General features: G+C 34.4%; 1 protein-coding gene and 1 pseudogene across 2 annotated transcripts in view; one reads left to right on the top strand and one right to left on the bottom strand.

Annotated features, from left to right (window-relative positions):
- TMEM245 (transmembrane protein 245) overlaps nucleotides 1-10,150 on the top strand; it is a 98,340-nt gene extending 88,190 nt beyond the window's left edge. For both annotated transcript variants that reach the window (XM_051966974.1, XM_051966966.1), the window contains 2 exons: nucleotides 593-787; nucleotides 2,809-10,150. In XM_051966974.1, coding sequence (XP_051822934.1) covers nucleotides 593-787; nucleotides 2,809-2,842 — 229 coding nt within the window. In that variant the 3' untranslated portion in view covers nucleotides 2,843-10,150. The remainder of the gene's footprint in view (nucleotides 1-592; nucleotides 788-2,808) is intronic.
- Nucleotides 10,151-18,534: 8,384 nt separating this feature from the next.
- Nucleotides 18,535-21,292, bottom strand: LOC127545527 (40S ribosomal protein S29-like; annotated as a pseudogene).
- Nucleotides 21,293-23,945: the final 2,653 nt, after the last annotated feature.

Here is a 23,945-nt window from a genome sequence, read left to right as displayed (position 1 = left end):
CTTTTTAAAGATTGTTCTTTAATTTTTTATTATACTGTAAAGATATCTTATCAACCATGGAATTATTGTGTTAGAATGTGATTTTTAATTTTATTTTCAGTAACAAACTCTCTCCCATTCTCAACCTCCTCCCCTACTCATTGATACCCATCATACATGCAAAACATTTCCACTTGAGCTATTTCTAAAAAAAAGTTTGATTAATATGGTAACTTATATTATGTATTACCAGATTTCTGTCCAAAAAGATTTTTAAAATGTGAAGTTAGAACATCAGTAGATAAGTATATCTGTTCCTCTTCAATCTTGCCAGCATGTTTATCCATTTGATGAGTGATGTGATGCTTCAGAGTAGTTTTAATATGAATTATTGTGATTATTAATCAAGTTGAGCTTTTTTTTTTTTTAGTAATCATCAGTATGGCCCATTTTTTAAAAAATTCATTTGCTTTGACCATTTATTGATTAGAAATTGTTATTTTGATTTTTTAACAGTTTGTCAGCTTTTAGATATTTCAGTTGTCAAGTTTTTAAAAGTCACAAATATATTCTTTCATGTATAATAATGTATAATTTTGTGTTGTTATTCCAGAGGAGGCCATCCTTACTTGACTGGTTTAGCAGTAGCTGGTGGAGCATACTACCTAGGCCTGGAAGGAGCCATCATTGGTCCCATACTTCTCTGTATTCTCGTAGTTGCCTCCAATATCTATAGTGCCATGTTACTAAGTCCTACAAACCCTACACCCACTCCAAGTCAGACACTTTGGTGTCTACAGACACAAAGGTAAGTTAAGAGAGAAAAATGTCTCTACATTGAGTGTGAATGTTAAAATATAACTGATGTTTTTCCTTTTTTCCATGCAGTTTGATTTAGTCAGTCAAATAGTAAATAATAATATTTGAGTGTCTACACTGTATTCAGAGTTGTAGGGAATATGAGAAAACTGTGTAGTCAAGATCTACCTTTGAGGAATTTACAGTCAAACCAGACAGATCTGTTGTGAGGCTATTCTAAAATCTTCTTAAATTTGTGCTCTTTTTATGTATATATGTCTGTTTATGTTTATTGTGTGTAAAGATCCCATGTATGTAGCAGGTAGCAGTTTGCATTAGAGCTTTAGATTTGGTTCTACAGGAAGTTTCTTTTTAAAAGAATGAAAAGAAAGGAAGTATTCAGGTCAAAAAGCTCTTGCTTTAATTCACACCTGGTCCTTTTGTTGCTTTTGCCTCTTCATAGTGACAATAAAATAAGATGTGCTTTTTTTTCCCATTTAAGAGAATTATAAATCTTGTCTTTTTTGCTTTGGTCAAACAAGTGAAATCCCAAAAACACACCTAAAACGCTGTTATCTAAGTTTGGGGTTGAAATTAAAATAATTTTGCAAAAGACTTTAATCAGCTTACCTATGTAACTTAACTAAAGAGTTAAAAATTCATGAAATCTACTATCTAGTTGCTTCTTAAGAATTAGGCATTCACTCCCACACCCACACTTTTTTTTTTTTTTTTTTTTTGGCTGCTCTGATAAGTGCATTTAATTTGCATAAAAATAAGTTGAGCAGGGTGCTGTTGCTAGGTTGAGTATTCATAGCTCCTTGAGAATGAATTTGAAGTTAGGTCAAATTATCTTAATAGTTTGCTTCAATTTGATTTCAAATTTCTGTAGTGGTAAAAGGGATGAAAGACAGTATAGTATATTGGAAGAAGTAGCAAAGGAAAAATAATATTGAACTGGTTTTTGTCACGATTCTACCAAGAATGACATTGAGTAAGAATCTTCCCTCTAGTCTCCTCTTTAGGAAATTCCTTCCTTTAATATTCTATGTTTTATTCACCTACCTTTTGTGCTTAGCTATAAGTTAATATTTCCAAAAAGATTGTCAGATGACCTAGATGAAGTCTCTTATGTTTTATATCAATCTCTTCCTACATCTTTACCCCCAAACAGGATTTTTTTTTATCTATCTCTTAGACAAATGGAATACCTGTGAATGTCAAAATTAACACCTATGTTCAATTTCATTACAATTTTCAAAAGGCATCAAAGGTAAGAGTGCCTGAAAAGTGCTTTTATCTAGAAATGCCATTGATAATAAGAGGTGTTACTCTAAGCTCTCCAAAGATATGGTACCCCAAAATCCATATAGAATTTTTAAGTAGATTTGCTTTTAGTTACAGAAATAGAACTCTTTAAATAGGATTTTTTTTTCCCAAAACATGAACAGTTTCCTAGGGTTTTTTTTTTTTTTTCAGAATGTGGAAATGTGAAAGGATACAAAATTCAGTCAGGGGAGGATCTTAGGGATATTAACATTAAATCAGAACTGTGATCCTTGGGTGGTAGCATATTCACCCTACCTGAAGGTAGGCAAAGAAATGGAGCTATGCTGAAAATGCCACCAGCTGTGCTGGGAGGGCATTAAGGACTATTGGACAAGTAGCAACAAGTATACAAATGCTTTCTCTGTACTAAGAATGATTGCTAAGGGCAAGTTAACCCTTTCCTAAAGTCACAAGAAGTCCTGTACATCCTCAAAATTCTCCCCCTACCCATCTAAAAGTTGCCATTTTTAATACTCTTTAGAACTATACATTTTTAATTGATTCATAATTTCAGAGATGAAGAGATGTTCAATCCACCTCTATATTTTTATAGGTGCAGAAACTTGGCTAGGTATTTTTTGGCTAGGTAAATGTAAGTGTAATAATATAAGTGACTTTCTTTCCCTGCAATTAGATTTTCTCATGAAAAAAATAAGCTATTTTCCTTTAAGTAAAAACATTTTCTTATTTTACTACTTTCAGAGGAATTTCTGAAGATCCAAAATCAACAGAGTGATGTTGTACCAACTTCTTTAAGAAATTCTCCTTCCAATGAGTTTAGAACAGCGATGGACTTCTGTCCTTCCAGCTGTAATGATCAAGAAAGGCCCAGTGAAGTAGCATTTTGGAAAGAAAATGTGTCTGCTGGCCTACATATGGAGCACTTTGATTTGCAAGAAAGAACAAATGCTGCTGATGGATTTGTATATTAATATGCAACCTTACAGCAGAGAAACTTGTTTCATGACTTTTTTTTTTTTTTTTTAGAAAATGACCTTGAAAAGTTTTAAGTTATTCACTGACTGTTACCTGTTGGAACAGCTGACTTGGAAGTTTTCCTCTATGGTAATCGGTTTTGTTCAAATAGCTTTGAAACAGGCAAAATCATAGCTGTTTTTTCCTAAAGTGTCCAGGAAAATGAAGGATATATGTGCTTACAATAATTTTAAGAGCTCTAAAGTACCTGTTATTAAAAGTGCATATAATTAATTTATTCTGCTTTAAAAAATTTGTTTTAACATATTTATATAACTACTTTTCCATGAAGAGTGCTTTCAAGAAACTTAAGAGAGTTGCAGTATTCAACTGTATGAAGAAGGATAATGATCTTTCCATCCTCTTTTCCTGCTTTCTTACCTTTGTTAAGAAAGAACAAACTGTATAGAAACAGCTGACTTGGAATTTAGATTTTACCCTTGGGTGACCCAGAAAGACATTCCTAAGGATAAAAACATAGCCACATTCCTGACATTGAAATGAACTACTTTGTTTGATTGCTTTTGCTAGCCCTGCAGTTATTTTTAAAAATAGGATGCACAATTACATGTTCTCCCCCCTTTGTTTTAAGTGTAGATGTCAAGTACAATAATGGTTTGATTTCTAATTCCAGCTTTTCTTCACATTTGAAATTTTGCTCACATCATTTATTTATTTTTAATAATAATGCCTTAAGTTTATGGGACACATTTAACTTTTTAAAGTTATTATTGTTAACCATTTTTCACCTGCACAGACTGAACGAGTATTATTGTCCCTGTTTTGCCGATTAGAATATTATGGTCTTATGCATCATTTTAGAGTTAGAAGAGATCTCAGTCATTTAAGCTGAGATCCAGAATAGTTAAATGGCATGCCCAACCTCTCATGTGTGATAAAGTAGTGATGTTGGGATTGGAATCCAGGTCTTCTGACGCAAAAAATCTGATGTACTTTCTATTGTACCACACTGCCTAGTGAATGCTTCCAAATCTATAATTTAATTAATGTGGATACTTCCTGCAAATTTATAACACTTCTACACCTTAGTCTTTATTAAAAGAGTTTCCTGAATTATAGCCATAAAACTTTAATTAGCTAGAAGCCAAATTTCTGGTGATGATCAACCCCTATAAATTTAGTTGAGCTTGTCTTTGTTTGGCTAAATCCTTTCAGAGTTTATCTTCCATTTGTATAGCCTTTCAGAGTCAGGGTCATCTCCTTACCATAATGGAATGAAGGTAGAAGATTTCAGGAAAGGACATTTTTACAATATTTTAAGTTATTTTATAAAGCCTGTGGTTATTTTTTTCTTGCTTCATCATTTACTCCTTTGATATCAGCATTAAACCAGATTTCATTAGATGGCTATTATTTTCCAAGCTAGATAATATTCCATTGAATACAGAAATCACAAAAGGTAATCCAGCTTTAGTACATCAGTCATGAGTGGGTTAGGCTTCAAGTAAACTATCAAATAAATGACAGGCAAAATAAAAACCGTTCAAGTAAGTATTTCATTTGCTGTCTTGAAATTTGCACAAAACTAGGATATAGACAATTTCTGTTACATTAAGGATTTGTCTAGAGGTCCCCAACTATAGGAGAAGTAGGCTGATCTTTCTGACTGCAGCTTCATATTCTTATTTGTGCCTCTTTTGTTTATAGCCTACATTATCTGAGGCAAGTAATATTACCTCTCTGAATCTCCACTTCCTGTAAAATGAAGTAATTTAATTAATCATATGATTTCTTATCTCTAGTTTCAATGATTCTCTGCTGTTTAATTGGCATTTTTCTCTCCTTAATATGTGGCCCAAAATATGTCTTCAGTGTTCTTATGTCAAGATAAAAGAAGAACAGACTTTTAAAAGTATTGTGAATTCCTTGTAAAATTTTTTAAAATAAGAATGATGGCATGATTGATATATCAGAACTCACCAAGAAGCAGTTAAACATGCCTTTATGCTTTGCAGAAAAGAAATTGTTTAATTTTCTTAAAAACAGCCAAAAGTTGTTGGTGTGCATTTTTTTGAGGTATATGATTTGGAGCTTTTCAACTCTTGTATTTTTACTCTGAAAAACACACACACACACACTCACACATCTTTACACTGATTTGATATGAGTAAATTTTAAGAAATCTCCTCAAAGTCTTTTCAGTGTCTGTTCATCTTTCACATTTCATTCTTCATTTAATGAGCTCCAACTTGTTTTTGAATAAACTCAGCTAGTGCATGGCCTGAGTTAGTGGATAAAAAAATCCAAAGATAAATAAAAAGTAACTGTCCTCAAAGAGTTTCTGATCTAAAAGTAGTCTTTCTCCATGACAAACTTTTTTTTCTATACAAATAAGGTTGAAGCACAAATATTTAGTTCAGTGACTACAGATGATTCTGTAATGGTGATTAACACACATGTACATGTACAACCAGAGATTAGGCAAAAACAATTTCTGTTACTATTTAAGATTTATTCAATTTCATTTAATTCTAATAAAACAGATGGCAATAGCTACCCCCACAACATTGGTTATATTAATTGAGCATTTATTAAGAAGCATCCTGGCATAGTGAGGAAACAATAAGCTTTGAAGCCAGGAAGACCTGGGTTCAGGTCGCCTTTGGTATTATGCTCTAAGGACCCTGAGCAAATCACTTAGTGTTCTTTAAATTTTCATGAGACCATAAATTACAAAGAAGACATCATCCTGAACTGGAAGATCTCTATACCAGTGAGATCACAGCACCAGTCTACCTGTTTATCAAGTTCCTACCACGTGTCTACAGAGCACTGAACTGAGTGTTGAGCTAAATTCAGAAATTAAAACACATTTCTACCCTCAAGGAGCTTACAATTTGAGAAAAACTGGTACACAAGGACGTATAATACAAGTTCTAACAAGATAGATAGGAAAGTTCTAATACAGCATGGTAGCTTGGGGAAGAAGAAGATGATGAATACCTTTGTGCTCAGCCCCACATTAAGTAAATATGGCCCATCTTCTAATAGTTGAGCCCTATTCTACATTAACTAATAATTTATTAGTTATTATTTTCATAAGACTTTCATTTACTTTTATCAAAAATTTCCAAATCCTCTTTCAAGAGAGCTGAATAGCTGTGAAGTATCAGTAATTATAAATGAAGTTCCTATCCCAGGTCTGTCATTTGCTCCAAAGCAAAACTTAGGCAAAATTATTTAACTTCTGAGCCTCAGATCCCTTATCTACAAATTAAAGCTAGTCCTTCTCTGTCTTTGAGGGTCTTCATGAGATTCAAATGAAAAATGTATTTGTAAAAGCACTTTATAAGTTGTAAAGCACTGTTACAGATATACAATATTAGTATTGTTATTGTTACTGCTATTATTATTGCTGTAGTTTAACTCATAGTGACCATTATTTCTTGATTATCCAGAAATACCAAAAATGTGTTTATCAACTATATCCACTATATTATTTTTTAAAATAACTCCATGTTTATGTCTAATTTACTCTAAGCTTCAGAATTACCCACCTATCAGAAGATATGGACATATTCAATACCTGGTTCTTAATATTAGATTCTAAGAAAGGTGATGGGCTTCCACTTCTGATTTTCTGGATAGGCTATCTTCTCAAGCACCCAGTGTTCTGTCCATATCATAAACTAATCCCTCTGTGGGCCTGCTAAACCTTCCTAATGCTAGGATTTGTATTCCAATGGAAGTATCTTCTGCCCAGTGCTTTGTAGTTTAGGTAACAGCTAATGAGGAATAACCTTATAATTTTATTTTTAATTAATGTCATATATTTAGGCTTAATAAATGTTTTTTTTTCTTTTGAAGGTAATTATTTGAAAATATATTGTATCTAAAACCACTAGGCATCTTCTTTTTTTAATATACAAAGAAGATGATTACTTCCCTGAACTCTCCCATATTCAGACCACATTTTACCTGAAGAGTGCTTAGGAGAGAGTAGTCAAGATAGTGAGGATGCTTAAAACCAAGCAATAAGGTATAACAAAGAAAAAATCTTGAAGAGTTATTATATAGAAGGATGAGAGTCTTTTTGGCCCCAGAGAAGAGAAATAAGACCAATAGAAAGAATCTCTTAAGTAGGCAGCTTCTTAAACATTGGAACTGCCCAAACATGAGATTGGATGCCTTATGTAATTGTAGGTTTCCTGTCATTGTAGATTTTCATGAGAAAGCTGTGTGACATGCTCTTTGGAGGTGATCTAGACAAGATTCAGTGTGTAGAAGGGCTTTACCATTATGACCTCTGAAAGTCCCTTCCAACTATCAAGATACCTAGTTCTAGCACATACTAAGCATTTAATAAATACTTTCTTTGCTTAGGTTTTTTAAAATAATCAAAACTATTTTAAGCCAAAATACATCTCCTTCTGAATGCCTTGTATCTTTCTAAAATAAGCTTTTATCAGGCTTTTGTGAGATATATATATGAAATGTGAGTCAGTGAAAACATTACTATGATATATTAATTCTTCAGTAAATTTCATAGATTTCACAGGTGATAATTTAAGTTTCATATTGGTTGTTAGATCCTTAAGTTATTATGAAGGACAATTGCTTTATTATATGCAAGGTACTTTTATTGAAGTGTTGAATTTTTGCCTAACAATAACCCTACCATGTGAACTTGATAACTTATTATATCCCACTTATACACATTAGTTATCTCATTTATTCCTCATAACAAGTAAGGCAAGTATCATTATCTCCATTTGATCTCTCCTTACAGAGTTCATAACTTGCCTAAGTGCCAGAACTAGGACCAAAGCCTATTCCCTGTCCAGTATTGTTGCCCATTACACTCTGCTGCTGCCTTGTCTACCAGTGCACTTATTAATCTGTGGACAGCTGACATTCTACCTCTCGCCCTACCAACACCCTAAACCTTGTGGGTTTTTATTAGTTTTTTTTTTTTTCTTGAGTAAAATTATCATTGTTTTGGTGAAATATGGTATCCCAAAACACCAAATATAATGGAATTTCTCATTATAAATTACTAAAACTGAAGAGTGCTTCTGACAGTCAATCTCCATTTTTAACATTTGAATTTTCCTTTTGAAAATGCAACTAAAATATATAGAATATCAATGTGGATTTTTAAATTATTTTAAAGTAAGAAACTTATCCCTTACTCTAGAGAGCTTCTAACAGTCCACTCAAGTCTTCCACATTAGTAATTTTGTCTCTCTGGTCTTTATCTAAATGATCTTCCAGGTTAGGGAGATAACAGATTTTTATTTTAGATGGTAGGGTAAGAAAACATACTAAGTTATATTTAGTGCTAACTTTTGAGGGGGGAAAGATAGTTGGATATTTGGTTGCAATGCATGGTTGTGAAGCTCTCTGCCAAACTGGAATAAATTCTAAAAGAAAGGATAAAAGAAAGTTAACAAATATCTTTTAACATCAAATTTAATTTTTAAGATTTAGTTAAATCTGTGTATAACTACAGAAAGCTCCCTTAAAATGTAGTACTACCAGAATACCTGAATCAATCAGATTTAAACACAGGTTTCCACATTTTAAAAACAAAAACAAAAAAAGCCTATTTAGAATAAGGACTCTTAACCTGGGATCCATAAACCTCCATGGATAGGTTTCAAGTAATCCCCATGAACTTGGATAGGAAGAAAAATTATATCTTCCATTTTTAACGAACCTCTAATTGAAATAAAGAATATCTTTTAGTTATGAATTTATTATATCTTCCATTTTTAATGAACCTCTAATTGAAATAAAGAATATCTTTTAGTTATGAATTTTTAGAAATTATTCTGAGAATCCCCCAAATGTCTAGGAATCCTAGACTAGAAGTATGACATTATAGATTTTACAAGTATTGAATAATCTTATGTGTCTTAAAGGAACAAATTCTATTAGCATACTAATAGAGTAGTATTTTAGAGCTAGAAGGAATGTATTCATGTAACTTTTACATAGAAGAGCAGAAAACGGGCCCACCCATATGAATACTGTTAATAGTGACGACAGAGAATGTTTCCTGTGAAGTAGTATGATATCCACACACAGTCCCTCACCACTAGCAACCACAATTGGCAGAATCCTTAATTTTACCCAGAAGAAAGTTTGTATATTGGTGCTACATATTTTATTTCTGTTTCTAGCTGTCCTTTTTCAATTTGTTCCTCTTGACGTTGTTAAAGAAATTTGTAACCTCCTAAAATTTTGAACACTTGAACACTTCAGCCCTTTTTAATAAAATAGTTTTGTGCTCACTGCTGCTTAGGAATAATTCATTTCTATGAACCTTCATGGTTTACAGAGCACTTTTATGTCCATAGTTTCATTTGTGTCTCATAACAAGCCCATGAGTTAGATTGATTCAATTATGTTTTCATATTATAGATGAAGAAACAAGAATAGTGAAATAACTTGTCTAAAGTTAATAAACTAATGAATTAAACTAGAATTGGAACATAGACATCTGATTTAATATTTTGTACGGCTTACACTATACCATGATACCTCTCCAGCATACTTTATTCTTTTGTTCATCTCCAAATAAAGGCCCACAAATGGCATGGAATTCAATCGCAAGTGCAGTTAGTTCATCAGAATTCCCAATTTTTTGGTGACCAAGTATGTGTATCAGTCCTTGTGTCTGTTTTCAGCAAATCTGTTGTCCATTCCAATGACACCCTTGTATTTCATGTTCATACATATCATTTGGTTTTGGAATCAAGATATGTAGCAGCAACGGCATATGTAACAACTTGAAAATATCAACTGAGTCAGCATATTTCAAAACAAAGCAGAAATAGTCTGAAATTAGAAACAAAAGCAGAATGGAGGTAGCAAAAGCACTCTTTCTTACACAGATGATAATTTCTTAGCTTTCATCTTTTGACAAGGTGCCAATGTCATTTCTCTGTAAATGAAAACTATATTTTGAAATAAATTTATCAGTGTTGAATGTTTAAAATACGATTAGTGATTTAAATGAAATTGTATCTGTATCAAGTGGCAAAAAAAAAAAAAAAAAAGAACTCCGTTCTAATATGGATAATGAAGAAAAGCTTAAAACAAATGCATCTGTCTTTCTGTCTTTTTTAGCCCCGTGTTGACTTTTCATCTTGTTTATCTCCCACTCCACCAACACTCTTGTTATATTTAGTGATTGGAAATGACTTCTTTTTTTTAACATAGAAATCTTTTGGAGGAGGTTATGAGGATTAAGAAAGCCATGTATGTAGTCCAAGAACTTTGGCAGAGACTTTGTAGAAGGGGAAAGCCTTGGGGATGGATTTGGGGTGTTTGAAGGGAGGAAACTCATGAGAAATTGGGGTTTCCATTTAAGCATTTCTTGAGTGTATAGCACCACACTATAATTAGGTACCCAAGAAGATAAGACATCTCTCTCCCCCCCCCCAAAAAAAAAAAAGCCTAGTCTATTAAAGGAAGACTTGTTAAGTTTCAAGTCCTGGTCTCACTAATGTCTGCTTTTTGTACCTCCTCTGCAAGTCAGTTGCAGCCAAACTATTACCCTGCAACCAACCTGTGATGATGTAAATTAAAGGACTCCTTTTTGAAATCTTGAGCTGGCTCTCTAGCTTCATCAGTAAGTAGCAATTCATGGAAAAACTAAAGAATGGTTAGAATTTCAATGGGTATTGGGGAAGAAAGCATTTCAGAGCAGAAATCAGACAAAGCACATTCAACACAGTAACTTGGTTAGGATAGCACCTGTTCATCAGGGTGCATATATGTATTGTGCTGCGATGCAAAAGATAAAGGGAGAAAATAAAGCATGCGATCCAAGACACTGAAGTGTAGGCAACTCTGGCAGTACTAGGTTTCAAACTACAGAGCAACCATGATTAAAAATAATTTATACTGGCAAAAAGAAAAAAAAATAGCCATGCAATGGAACAGCAAACCAAAGCAAATAAAACAGTAGCATAGTGTAGTAGAGTCAAGGCCTTCGACTACTGGGGTAATTATTGACAAGAAAAAATGTCTGCAAAAATTAGAGTTTTTAGAACAGGATTTCACACTACATATAATTTCTTTACATATAGGATTTAGACATAAAAGGTCACATCATAAATTAGAGGAGCAAGGAAGAAAATTAGGTAAAGAGTTCATGATCAAAGATAGGGTTCAACACAATAAAATGGACAACTTTGATTAAATAAAGTTGAAACTTTTTGCATGAACAGAATCAATGCATTTGAAATTAGAAAGGAAATAGTTAAATGGGCAAAATCTGTATACCAGGTTTCTCTGATTGAAGTTTCATATTCTACTGTTTCAAATGTATAAAAATGGCAGCCATTCCTCAATAGCCAATAAGTGGTCAAAGTATATGAACAGACAGTTGTAAAAAGGAAGACGTCTAAGCCACCAGTAAGAATATTTTAAAATGTTCCAAATCACTATGAATTAGAGAAATACACTTTAAACTCTTTGATTCTACTCCACACTTGTAAAACTGTCAAAAATGATAGAAAAGGAAAATGACAGTTGTTGGTAGGATTTGGTAATAAGTACACTTCTTAGAGGCTTAAATTGGTTTCAGCCTTTCTAGAAAACAATTTGAAACTGTCCTCTCTCCCCACCCCACGTATAACCTATATCTGTAGAGGGTCACAGACAGTGGGGAAACTCTGGGTAAGATATAAGACCCTCCAACCCAGAGGGAACCTGCTGACAATGTCTGGTTTGGCTCCCATCTTCCCCTTAGGACTCTCAGCCTTCCGGAGAAGTTGGGGTGGTGACAACCTTTGTTGAGATTGAAGCAGAGTGATACCAGATGGAAGTGATACAAGGTAGCAAACTAAGTACAATAGCAAGTTGCTCATGTGGTCCCATGTGCTCAGAGTTGTTTTTGTTACATTATAAAAAAAGGAAAGTCCTTTTAATAAATTGACTCCATTTTTCCACTATCCTCAGGAGTCCTGCCTCATCACTTCTCCACTATTAAGGGATATTTTAATCACCCCGGGGGGAGGGGGGGAGGGGGAGAGGACTCTAGAAAGCAAGACACAGCATATATCAAGTTATTTACTATCTCAGGGAGGGGAGAGATAAGGGAGGTAGAAAATTTAGAATTAAAACAAAAAAGATGTAATGAACGTTTTAAAAAATGTCTTCACAAGTAATTTGGGAAAATATAAAATTTCATTTTAATTCAACTGAAAAAAAACTGCCCCAAAAGTCATTAAATTATTTATGCTCCATAACTGATACTAGGCCTATATCCCAAAGAAATCAAATAAAAAGGAAAAGAACCTATATTTACAAAAATATAGCAGCTCTTTTTACTATAAGAAAAATTGGAAATTAAGAAGATGCCCACAAAGGGAAAAAAGCTAAATATATTGTGGATAATATATGGAATATTATAATATAAAAATGATAAAAAGGCATAATCTCAGTGAAATCTGAAAAGATATGAACTGATACAATGAAGTAGCAGAATCTGTAAAATAATTTATACAGCATCAAAACACTAAAGAAAAACAACTTTAAAGAAAGACTTAAGAATTCTGATGAAAACAATGGCCCACCATAATTCCAAAGACATGATGGAACCAAAGTATAAAAGTAAACATACGTTTTGAGGACCTAGACCAAAAAAAAATTATTTTTAAATGTCATATATATATATGTATATACACACACATATACTGAACTCAAAGGAAAGGAAACAGGACTAGAGCATTGCAATTGTAGTGGTATTCAATAAGAGTGCTGGATTTGGAGGCAAGAAAATGTGGTTTCAAATCTTGCATCTGAAACTAGTTAAGTAACCATAGGCTTAATCTTTATGAGCCTCAGTTTTCTCTAAAATGGAGTTGATAATACTCACGTTACTTACATCAGAAAGTTATTTTAAAACTTAAATAATATATGTAAAATACTCATGAATATCAGCTCTTAATGATTTTATAATTTAGAAATAGTTGAAAGCATTAGCAAATTTAAAATCTCAAAGCATGGTTAAGATTTGAACAGGATTTGTTCTGCTTCACAATGATTAGAAATGAGATTTTTCTTGTATTAAAAAGAGAAATCTGGGAAGCCATCTTTGAAGTTATCATGTCAGCACTCCAATTTAGACATGGATTTGAAGGCTACAGCATCCCCTTCTCATTTCCTGCCTTGTTCAGGCTGTACATAAGATATTTTAATAAAAAATAATTTAACACATAACTCTTATGCAAGCCTTTATCTTCCTAGTGATTTTATAGATGACTTCTTTACTGCAAATAAAGAAATTGAAGTGACAAGAGAAACTAAGCAAGCATCTTCCTTTCTAAACTCAAACTCAAGAAGTTTTCATTCTATCTGCTATAGCAATCAGTCCTAATTTATTCTACCTCATAATCCCTTTCACATATGTCCGCTTCCTTCTGTTACAGGCTTTTATCACTTCCTAGCTGGGTAATTGTAGTAGCCTCATACCATGTCTTCTGTTCACTGCCTCCGGTTTCCAAACTATCCTTCATATTACTGAATTAATCTTTTGATATATTAACCCGGTCACCCCTCTGTTGAAGAATTTTTAGTGGTTCCTCACTTTCTACCAATTCATATTCTCTGGCAAACCAGGACCCTCTACATCATCCTAAATCCCTATTCAGCCCTGAAGAATATCAAAGTTTGAGAGTTGGAAGAAACCTAAGTTATTCAACCCATAGGAACTACACTAGTTCATCTTGTTGCTAACTGACTTTCCTTTGATCCTGTCTGACCGAGTCTGCAAGACCTCCTCTCCCTATATTTTTGTCTATCTGCTGCACTAACCCTAAATGGCAAACCTAAAACTGTTGATTCCCTATTCAGCCTAACTAAAGAGACTAGACACATTGCTACTTTTCCTGTTGAACACTGTAAAGGAAAATAGAACAGCTTTCACATAAAATTACAGTGGCTTTGCTATTTGATGAAAATAGTTACATCTTAAAATATGGAAATCGTGACCCCTTTAGAATTTGAAAACCTTGCTTTCAGTCAAATTTCACAGCTACAACAATAACTTTGTTGTATTACCTATTGCTGTTTTATATTTTCTTTTAAATGCTTGTCATTTTTAAGAGTTGGCCATGGTAAAAGGATCCTTTAATGAGTAAAATGGGACTGGCTTCCCACATGCCTCTTTCAATGCTATTAGAAGCACTTCTGTAGAGTATTTCTTCTGACATACAATTAACAATTGTTCTGAAGAGAAGAAAAAAAATGTGTTCAGCTATTTCTAACTATTCCAAGCTCTTGAATTCTTGAACATTTATAAACTATGTAAAATGAGGAGGTTGGACTAAATCTTTAAGCTTTCTTCTAGCTCTGTCCTATGACTTCTGTAAGGCTTGTTCTTCCAATGATTCATTTCCTGTAAATAGTATCCATGCACTAAAAATCACACCAAAAGAAGTTGCTAATCTTCTCGATATTCACTTTAATGGACAGAAGTAAGATTTAGTCTAACATTATCCAAATGGCATTCGGCAGTGGAGAAGAACTTTCAGCCTACTAACTCACAGTATATTTATAATAGACCTAAAATAAGTAAATACTTATATGTATTTATCTCTAGAGAGAAACAGAATGGAATAGTAAACAAAAATCTGCCCTTGGAGCCTGCATTCTAGCTACGCCTCCTGCATCTAATATATACTGGCTTTGTGACTTTGGGAAAATATCTAATCAATGCTGATGACTTCTTAATTTTATTGAGTGCTTTCAAGTGCTATAAATTGTATAGATGGAGCTTATCTAAATTAGTTCCAGATTTCTTCATTTCCTTATCTGGAAATTCACTATCCCAGTGTAGTAACAGGTCCAGGTGAGCAGTCACAAACACACACACGTAAATGTATGTGTGTATGTGTATGTTGTATTATGTACAAAAAATGGGGAGAAAGAGGACATACACAGGTTTGGACATATCTATATGCATCTGCATATACATTCACATACCATATATATATATATATATATATATATATACATATGCATGTGCATTATGTATATGCATATATAAACATGTGCAATATCTATAGCATATCTATTATATACATTATATGTTGCTGGGAGGAGAGTATGTATAAGGATGTGCAAAGGGCCTAGATCTATCATTGCACTAAAATAGGGAACTTTCAGATGAGGAAATCTGGAACCAATTCTCTCCATATCTATATATCTGTATCTATTTAAATAGGAATGTGTACATGTATAAGTATATATACATGTATTTAGATGACATAGATATTAGAGATATATTATTTATATTTATATATAAATAAACATGTGTTTATCCCAGAAGGTTAAAGTTGTGTGTGTGTGTGTGTGTGTGTGTGTGTGTGTGTTTAATTGTGTATCTGTACATTATCATGCATATCATGATGACCTCTGGGGCAAAAAATGAATCTATTTAAATTACAGCTGGATTATAATTAATGTACATTTGTATACGGGTTTGTGTGTACATAACAGATGTACACACATGTGTATGAGTCTCAGAGCTATGGCACCTGGGACAAACAGGATGCCAGTGACAATCACCTCAAAGGTGTATTATCAACTGTTTATTTTCTAACCTGAAAATAATACAAGACATGGAAACAAATTCAGTTAAAATAAAGGAAGGATTATTTACTATACTTCAAGCTTTATACAATTTAGTTATATAATTATAATTGCTGTTGGTTTCAAGGGCCCTCAAATTTTTATCCTCTCTGTCTCTGGTAGGTGACCCCACACATTTGCAGATACACTCAATAGTCCCAAATTAGGTTTAGGACTACACCTAGTCCATAAAGAGAGATTAAGCTCCTTTCATCACACTCTAGAATCCAAAGCTTCAGGAAAAATTACTTAAAATTTACATTTGGCTATAATCTTCCTAAAATTGGGGAATAAAATGGTCAGTAGAAATTTGGTATAGGACAACTGTTTATTATCTTAACATAATAAACACAAAGAAATAATAAACATTCTCAAGCACATATTGATAAGATGCCTTGAAGAAGCAGCAGTAATTATTTATAAACCATAAAAACAGTCATTTGTGGAACTACTGAAATGGAACATGGCAGTTCACCTTACCTTTGCACAGTCCAAATAGTTCCCACTATGTCCATATATCTTCAGGCAAACTAGACCAAAGGTTGGGCTCATTCTCATGCCATCTCCTCCATATAATAGAGTCCTCTGTAATGGATATAGAAAGGATGCCTGCTACAATGTAACCATCACCAAATGAGGACCCACGATCTCACACTCTCATTCACAAGGCTGCCTTCAAGCCCAGTCACATCCATTTTAGGCTTACTGTTCAGTCAAGTCAACAGTCACAGAGGAGATTTCGAGTGCTTTTTGTTATCATTCTGAATCCTGGCTTGTCCAGGTCCCAAAGGGAACCCTTGTCCCAAAAACATAGAGAGAATATCAATGAGAAGAGGCTGTGTAGTCAGGAATAATGAGGATTCAGAAAAGGCTAAATTTAGCAATTAAAAAATCATTGGTAACTTTGAAGTTACCAGAAGTTGAATGATGAAGTCAGAATCTAGACTGCAAAGAATCTTCATTAATCAGCCAAAGAAACACAAAAAAGAGGCATCCACAAACCACACTTAAGTTTATCGTGACTCCTTTTCAAGCTACCGTGTAAGAGCAGTGACAGTCGTACAGATGGAAAAGGCTACTTTCGCAATAATTATAATGACTAAGTTGTTGTTCAGTCATGTCCAACTCTTAATTACCCCATTTGGAGTTTTCTTGACAAAGATACTAGAAGGGCTTGCTATTTCCTTCTCCAACGCATTTTATAGATGAGGAAACTGAGGCAAACAGGGTCATACAACTAGTAAATGTCTGAGGTCATATTTGAACTCAGTCTTCCTGACTGCAGACCCAGCATTCTATTCACTGTACCACCTAACTAGGATAGGTAGTCTAAAAAAAGACTAAAGAAGGACATAGTTGCTTGTTTTTTGGAAGAATTAAACTCATTCTTTTTAAATCCAGGAGGAAGAACTAACAAAAGTGGGTAGAAAATGCAGGGAAGTATTCCTTTCTGACTCAGAAAGAAAAAAAAATGTCCTAACAATTAAAGCTGTCCAAGAATAGTATGGTCTTCCTCATGGAATATTGAGTTTCCTATTATAGGAATCTTCAAGTGGAATCTGATGTTGTAGTCAAAGACGTCATGGGCAGGATTCATATTTTGAGTTCCTGAGTCACTATCCTTCTGGAGACAGCCAGACAATACTTCTTAAAGAAAACCATAGCCTTGTTGCAAACTGGCCTGTGTTACATAGGTCTTTTTCACTTTTCCATTTGTTGGATCAGTCTTGAATGAATGTCCCACAACTCACAGCAGCAATAACTAATAAAGGGCCAGATGGAAGGAATAAAATATATGAGATTCCTGACTCAGACAGGTGAGTACAAAGTAAAGAGGTTAAAAAATAACAGTTACTGAAACAATCACCAGCACCAGAGGAAAGATCCTCTCATGGGAAAAAGGGATGTGGTCCACACCATTATTTGAGAAAGGATAAATGAAAGGACATACCAGAGTACTGGAAATGCCTAATCTAGGGGAAAGGGGACACAAAATGGTAGTCTGAGACTGAGGGAGTTAAAATGGAATCAATAGGTGTTGGTGAAATAATGTTTTGTCTGATGCAACTTCCTTCCCCGAGGCGGTGTTCTTTTAACAGGTTCTGGCTGTAAGCCAGCATGCTTGCCACACCTTTTCCTTGCTCTGCCACATGAGTAATTCTGTGAGATCAGACATGATACTTTGGAGGATGAAAACTGTAGTTTGTAAAGGGGGGAGGGGGTAATGAGGTGAGGGAACTATGAAGGGTATGTGTGAAATATTATATAAATTTCTGTAAGACCAGTCATCCTGCCTACACCTTCAGGAAGCCCAAGCATCTGATTTACTCTATCCATCTGTCCACTCACTTGTGGCTAGTATATTTAAACAAATATACATATAGGGGTGGGGTAAGAGGAGGATATATTTGTATCTCTATATATACATTTATGTGTATATATATATATATATACACACACATCCTATCCTACTCCAGAAGCTCAAAGTAAATGTGGACTTTGGAAATTTTCAGAAAACCCATGCAAGTAAAAGCCGCATGCAGCTATACATGTGCTGAGTCCTTTGGAATCTGTGTATTGTGATAAATGGTGCCATTTTGGTGAAGAGGTGAACCTCATTCAGCATCAGGGGCATTGAGAAATCCACAGTGGAAATGATGAAATATTATCTCTGATGAATTTTTTTAAATCACACCTGAGAATGACATTTTAAAATTACATATGTAAATTAGCATAGCATGCACAATAGGATCCACCTTTAAGGGATAGATCAGATGGTTGTCTAGAGTCCAGTAAAACAGTTATTGATCAAAGTAATCACAGAAGTGAGTCTATAAATACAGTTTAGTCTAACTTGATGAAGCAGATTTCTTTCATGTGCTGCTGGAAGCACTGGCAGCACATGAGTTCAGATCGTACTTTTGGACCTGACCGTGCCAGTTCAGGCAGACACAGCATGACTGAGTCTCCTGGCTGAGGGTGGCTCCAGTGGAGCTGCTGGTGTTCCAAGGTGCCTCTACCAAAGATGTGAGGCAAAAGGCTCTGATGAATTGTTTTGTTGTTTGTTTTTTTATTTTTAATAATAGCTTTCTGTTTTCAAAATACATGCAAAGATAATTTTCAACATTCACTCTTGCAAAATTTCGTATCCCAAATTTTTCTCACTCTCTTCCCTCTACCCCCATTAGACAAAAGTAATATAGGCTAAACATGTGTAATTCTTCTAAACATATTTCTACATTTATCATGCTGCACAAGAAAAATCAGATCAAAAAGAGGAAAAGTGAGAAAGAAAAACAACAAAAAAGATGAAAACACTATGTTGTGATCCACAACCCTCCCCCCAATCCCCTTTTGCTCTCTCCATCACAAGTCTATTGGAATTGGCCTGAATAGCCTCAGTATTGAAAAGAGCCAAGGCCATCACAGTTGATCATCTGATGAATTGTTGATGGTTGCAGCAAGACCTATGAACATTGATTCAAGTCCTTTATTATTATGGAGATTTTGTTGTATGTCATACAACTTTCAATGTCCCCTTAGTTTGTGGTCCAACTGGAGGTCCAGTATATGCGCTACAGGCTTTTAATTGTAGATTTTTATTTACAAGATATATACATGGGTAATTTTTCAGCACTGACATTTGCAAAACCTTTTGTTGCAATTTTTCCCCTCCTTCCCCCATCCCCTCCCCCAGATGGCAGGTTGACCAATACGTGTTAAATATGTTAAAGTATATGTTAAATACAATATATGTATACATATCCATATAATTATTTTGCTGTATAAAAAGAATCAGATTTTGAAATAAGCGTACAATTAACCTGTAAAGGAAATAAAAAATTCAGGCAGACAAAAATAGAGGGATTGGGAATTCTATGTAGTGGTTCATATTCATTTCCCAGAGTTCTTTCACTGGGTGTAGCTGGTTCAATTCATTACTGCTCTATTAGAACTGATTTGCTTCATCTCATTGTTAAAGAGGGCCACGTCCATCAGAATTGATCATTATGTAGTATTGTTGTTGAAGTCTATAATGATCTCCTGGTCCTGCTCATTTCACTCAGCATCAGTTCATGTAAGTCTCTCTAGGCTTGTCTGAAATCATTCTGCTGGTCATTTCTTACAGAACAATAATATTCCATAACATTCATATACCACAATTTATTCAGCCATTCTCCAATTGAGGGGCATGCACTCAGTTTCCAGTTTCTGGCCACTACAAACAGGGCTGCCACAAACATTTTGCATATGAAAGGAGTCCCTTTCCCTTCTTTATGATCTCTTTGGGATATAAATTCAGGAGTAACACTACTGGATCAAAGGATATGCACAGTTTGATAACTTTTTGAGCATAGTTCCAAATTGCTCTCCAGAATGGCTGGATGTGTTCACAATTCCACCAACAATGTATCAGTGTCCCAGTTTTCCCACATCCCCTCCACATTCCGCATTATCTTTCCCTGTAATTCTAGCCAATCTGACAGGTGTGTAGGGGTCTCTCAGAGTTGTCTTAATTTGCATTTCTCTGATTAATAATGACTTGGAGCATCTTTTCATGTCTAGAAATAGTTTCAATTTCTTTGTCTGAGAATTGTCTGTTCATATCCTTTGACCATTTATCAATTGGAGAAGCTCCAGGCTTTTATAAAAGCACTTGTAGGTAGGAAGGGGAAAAAAACAAATAAATGAACATTATTAAGTGTTTATTATATGTAATTATTATATAATTATTATACACTGTAGTAAGTGCTGGATATAACAATAGAGAAACAAGACAATCCCTACTGTTAAGGGGCTCACATTTTAATGAGGGAAACAACACATATAGGCTTCATCTACAAGTTGGGTGGAAAGGTGTCCTTAGAATGCAGCTGCAAAACAGATAATACTGTATCTTCTTTAGTATCATTTCCATTAATAAAATCATATTGGTTTCTGATATGTTTGTAGGTGATAATTGATTGGCAGATGATAGTGTGTTAGATAGAACACTGAACTTAAAGTCAGGAAATCCTAAATTCAGATCTTGTTACTGTGTGACCCTGAACAAGTCACTTAAATATTCTGAGTCTCAATTTCTCCATTTACACAAGAAAGGGATTAGAATAGATGACCTCTAAGATCCTTTCAAATTCTAAATCTATATTCCTATAATTTGTCCCTGCTGGACAACATGTAATTAGAACAGTGCTGGATAAATGGAAGTTCTGATAAACTCATGTGTTTGCAATGGGATTTCTTTTTGTAAATATTATAGTCCTAAAGGAGAACTTGGTGGATCTGGATTTTACCAGTACTCTAGGGGACTGGAAGGAAATTAGAGTTATAAAAGGCATGAGTACAGGATATTAATTAAGTACCTTCTAGGTTCCAAGCATTGTTTTAGAATGTATCCATCTTGCCATTCTATGACCTACCATAAAATGGTCAAAGAATAGAGCCAAGGACATAAGTTACAAAGCCAACACTAAGCAGGAAAGCAAAAAAGGGCACAGGTGCCATTTACTTGGTGATTCTGTACCTGTCAGGGCATAATTAACTGTAGGCTATTTAAGAAGCCCGAAAATAGGGACGAGTTGCTGTGGGCTACCATTGTCATGGTAATCCTAGCCTCAAGGGTTTCTTTACTTCTGTCAGTTTTCTGTCCTTATATCTCTCAGATGGTATAAAAGTTCAGGAGAAGGATGTGACTCCTCTTTCCTTGTAACATCAGATTCACCATCCCCTTAGTCAAGAACCATCTGTCCTGATGTTGCTCCCCAAAATTCTCAGAGCCTGGAAATCTACCCTAATATTTTGACTGAAAAATCTAAGTACTTTCTGACCTCTCAATCTACCATGAAACTGAAACCTCTTTCAAGTGATGTCTCACTCTTTTAGGAATTGAGTCCCATGAGAACAGATATGATCTCAATTTTCTATTTGTAGCCCCAGAATTTAGCACAATTTCTGGCACATAGTAACAGTTAAATGAAGGCTTTTTTCATTCTCTTCCATGTAGGAGTTATCCTTGAGTCAGTTGTCTTGCATAGTCAATCATCTCTTATCAAAGATAAGATCAGAAGCACAAGAAGAAAGAGGGATATAGTGCATGTATTATCCCAACTCACACTGATGAGTCAAAGCTCCAGAGCATTGCTATTAAGTCTTAATCTGGCTCTAGAATATCCTTGAGGGAGTTGAGATATCTTTCTAATGAACCTTCTCTGGTGTGCTTCTCCTCCCTCATGAGTATCAATTGATTCAATCAGTCAGACATAATTAGCTTCCAGAAAAGTGTTACTAAAGTAATGTATTTGTTACAGATATTGCCCCTACAAATCTGTGACACTCCCTCACAAGCATATACAAAGCCCAGGGAAAAGTGCATTTAACCTGCCTCAGTTTCTTCAAGTATAAAATGAGGATAATAGTACTTATTTCTCAGGGTTGTTGTGAGGATCAAATGAGCTAATATATATAATGTGTTTAGCAAACAAAGACATTAAGCTCTACTGCTTAGGTCAGTAATGCTGGGTGCTAGGCACTGTGCTGGGGGCTTGGGGTATAAAAAAAAAAAAAACAAACCAACAGTTCTTGCCCTCAAGCAGCTTCCCTGATACCTGCATGCAGACTGGTTTGGCTATATATCAAAGAGTTTGTGAGGGCCAGTGATGTGTAATTAGCCTGGTGATATATATAAGCTTCAGCTAGATTGTGAAGGGCTTTAAAGGTCAAATAAAGGAGTCTGTAGCACTCTACACTAGAGCACTAGAGCAGTTTGAGCAGAGGAGTAAGGTATTGTCAGTTCTGTGCTTTAGATATATAAATTTGGCAGCTTTATGAAAAATAAATTATAGTCTACCTTCTTAAACTGTGGGTCGTGATCCCATATAAGGTCTTATAATAAAATGTAGGGGTTATAAAATTATGCTTTATTGTCAGCAAATGTTTGGTTTATGTACCTAGATACCATATATATATATATAGATACACACACAAACACACACACATACACACACACACACACACACACACACACACACACACACACACACTTTTTCTTAGGTAAAAAGGGGTCAAGAGTAGAAAAAGTTTAAGAAGCCCTAAATTAAAGAGGGCTAAAAATTGGATGCAGGAAAACCAAATAGAATAATAATGATGATAATAGCTAATATTTATATTTATATATTACTATTGTATCTCCCATTAATTTCCCATCTCTTTATAGTCTGCCTTTCTTAGGTAATAGCTAAGTAACTTAGTGGATAAAGTGTTGGGCCTGGAGTCATGATGACTCATGTTACTGAGTTCAAATCTGGCCTCAAAGACTTAAAAATTGTGTGAACCTGAGCAAGTTACTTAACCCTCTTTGACTCAGTTTCCTCATCTGTAAAATGAGATGAAGAAGGAAATGGCAAGCCACTCCAGTTATCTTTGCAAAAACAAAACAAAATAAACTTTTAAAACCTGAAATATGGTCATAAAGAGTCAGAAGTGACTAAAACCTACTGAATAACAAAAACATTTATATAACATTTGCTATGTGCCAAGAACTGTGCTAAGTACTTTACCACAGTTATTTCATTTGATAGTCAATAGTCTAAGTAATAGGAAATGAAGGTCTGAATATAGCTGTGATGTGAGTGGAAAGGAAGGATTATTGATGTAAAAAGTGGTAAAGAGGCAGAATATATAAGACTTAGTAATTGATTGGATTAGATGTGGGGAGATGGTAATAAGTGGGAGTGAAAAGTTAGGAATTATTCCAAGTCTGAGTGATTAGAAGAATGTCAGTACCTTCAATAAATAGAAAAATTAGGAGAAAATAGGTTTAGGATGAAAGATAATGAGTTCTGTCTTGAACATGATGAATTTGAGAAACCTATGAGAATCTAGATGGAGATTATTAACAAGTAACAAGTAACTAAAGATATAGTCCTGCTCAGCATAAAAATAAGGGCTGGACATACAGTTCTGAGAGTTATCTGTATAGAGATGATAACTTAATCCATAAGAATTGCTTAGATCACCATGAGAGAATGTAAAGAGAAAAAAGGACCCAAGAAATTGGTTGGGATATACCTACAGGATGGGGCATGGATAATGCTGCTATAGAAGTGACTGAGAAGAATCATTAGGCAGGTAGGAAGAGGACCATGACAAAGCAGTGTCACAAAAATATGGGGAAGAGAGAATACAGAAGGAGGAGGTAGTCAGCAACACCAAACATTACAAAGAAGTTATGATGAGAAGAGAGAAAAAGCTATTGG

Source organism: Antechinus flavipes, chromosome 1 (genome assembly GCF_016432865.1).
Source record: "Antechinus flavipes isolate AdamAnt ecotype Samford, QLD, Australia chromosome 1, AdamAnt_v2, whole genome shotgun sequence".
NCBI lineage: Eukaryota > Metazoa > Chordata > Mammalia > Dasyuromorphia > Dasyuridae > Antechinus > Antechinus flavipes.
This window is presented reverse-complemented; position numbering and strand designations above follow the sequence as displayed.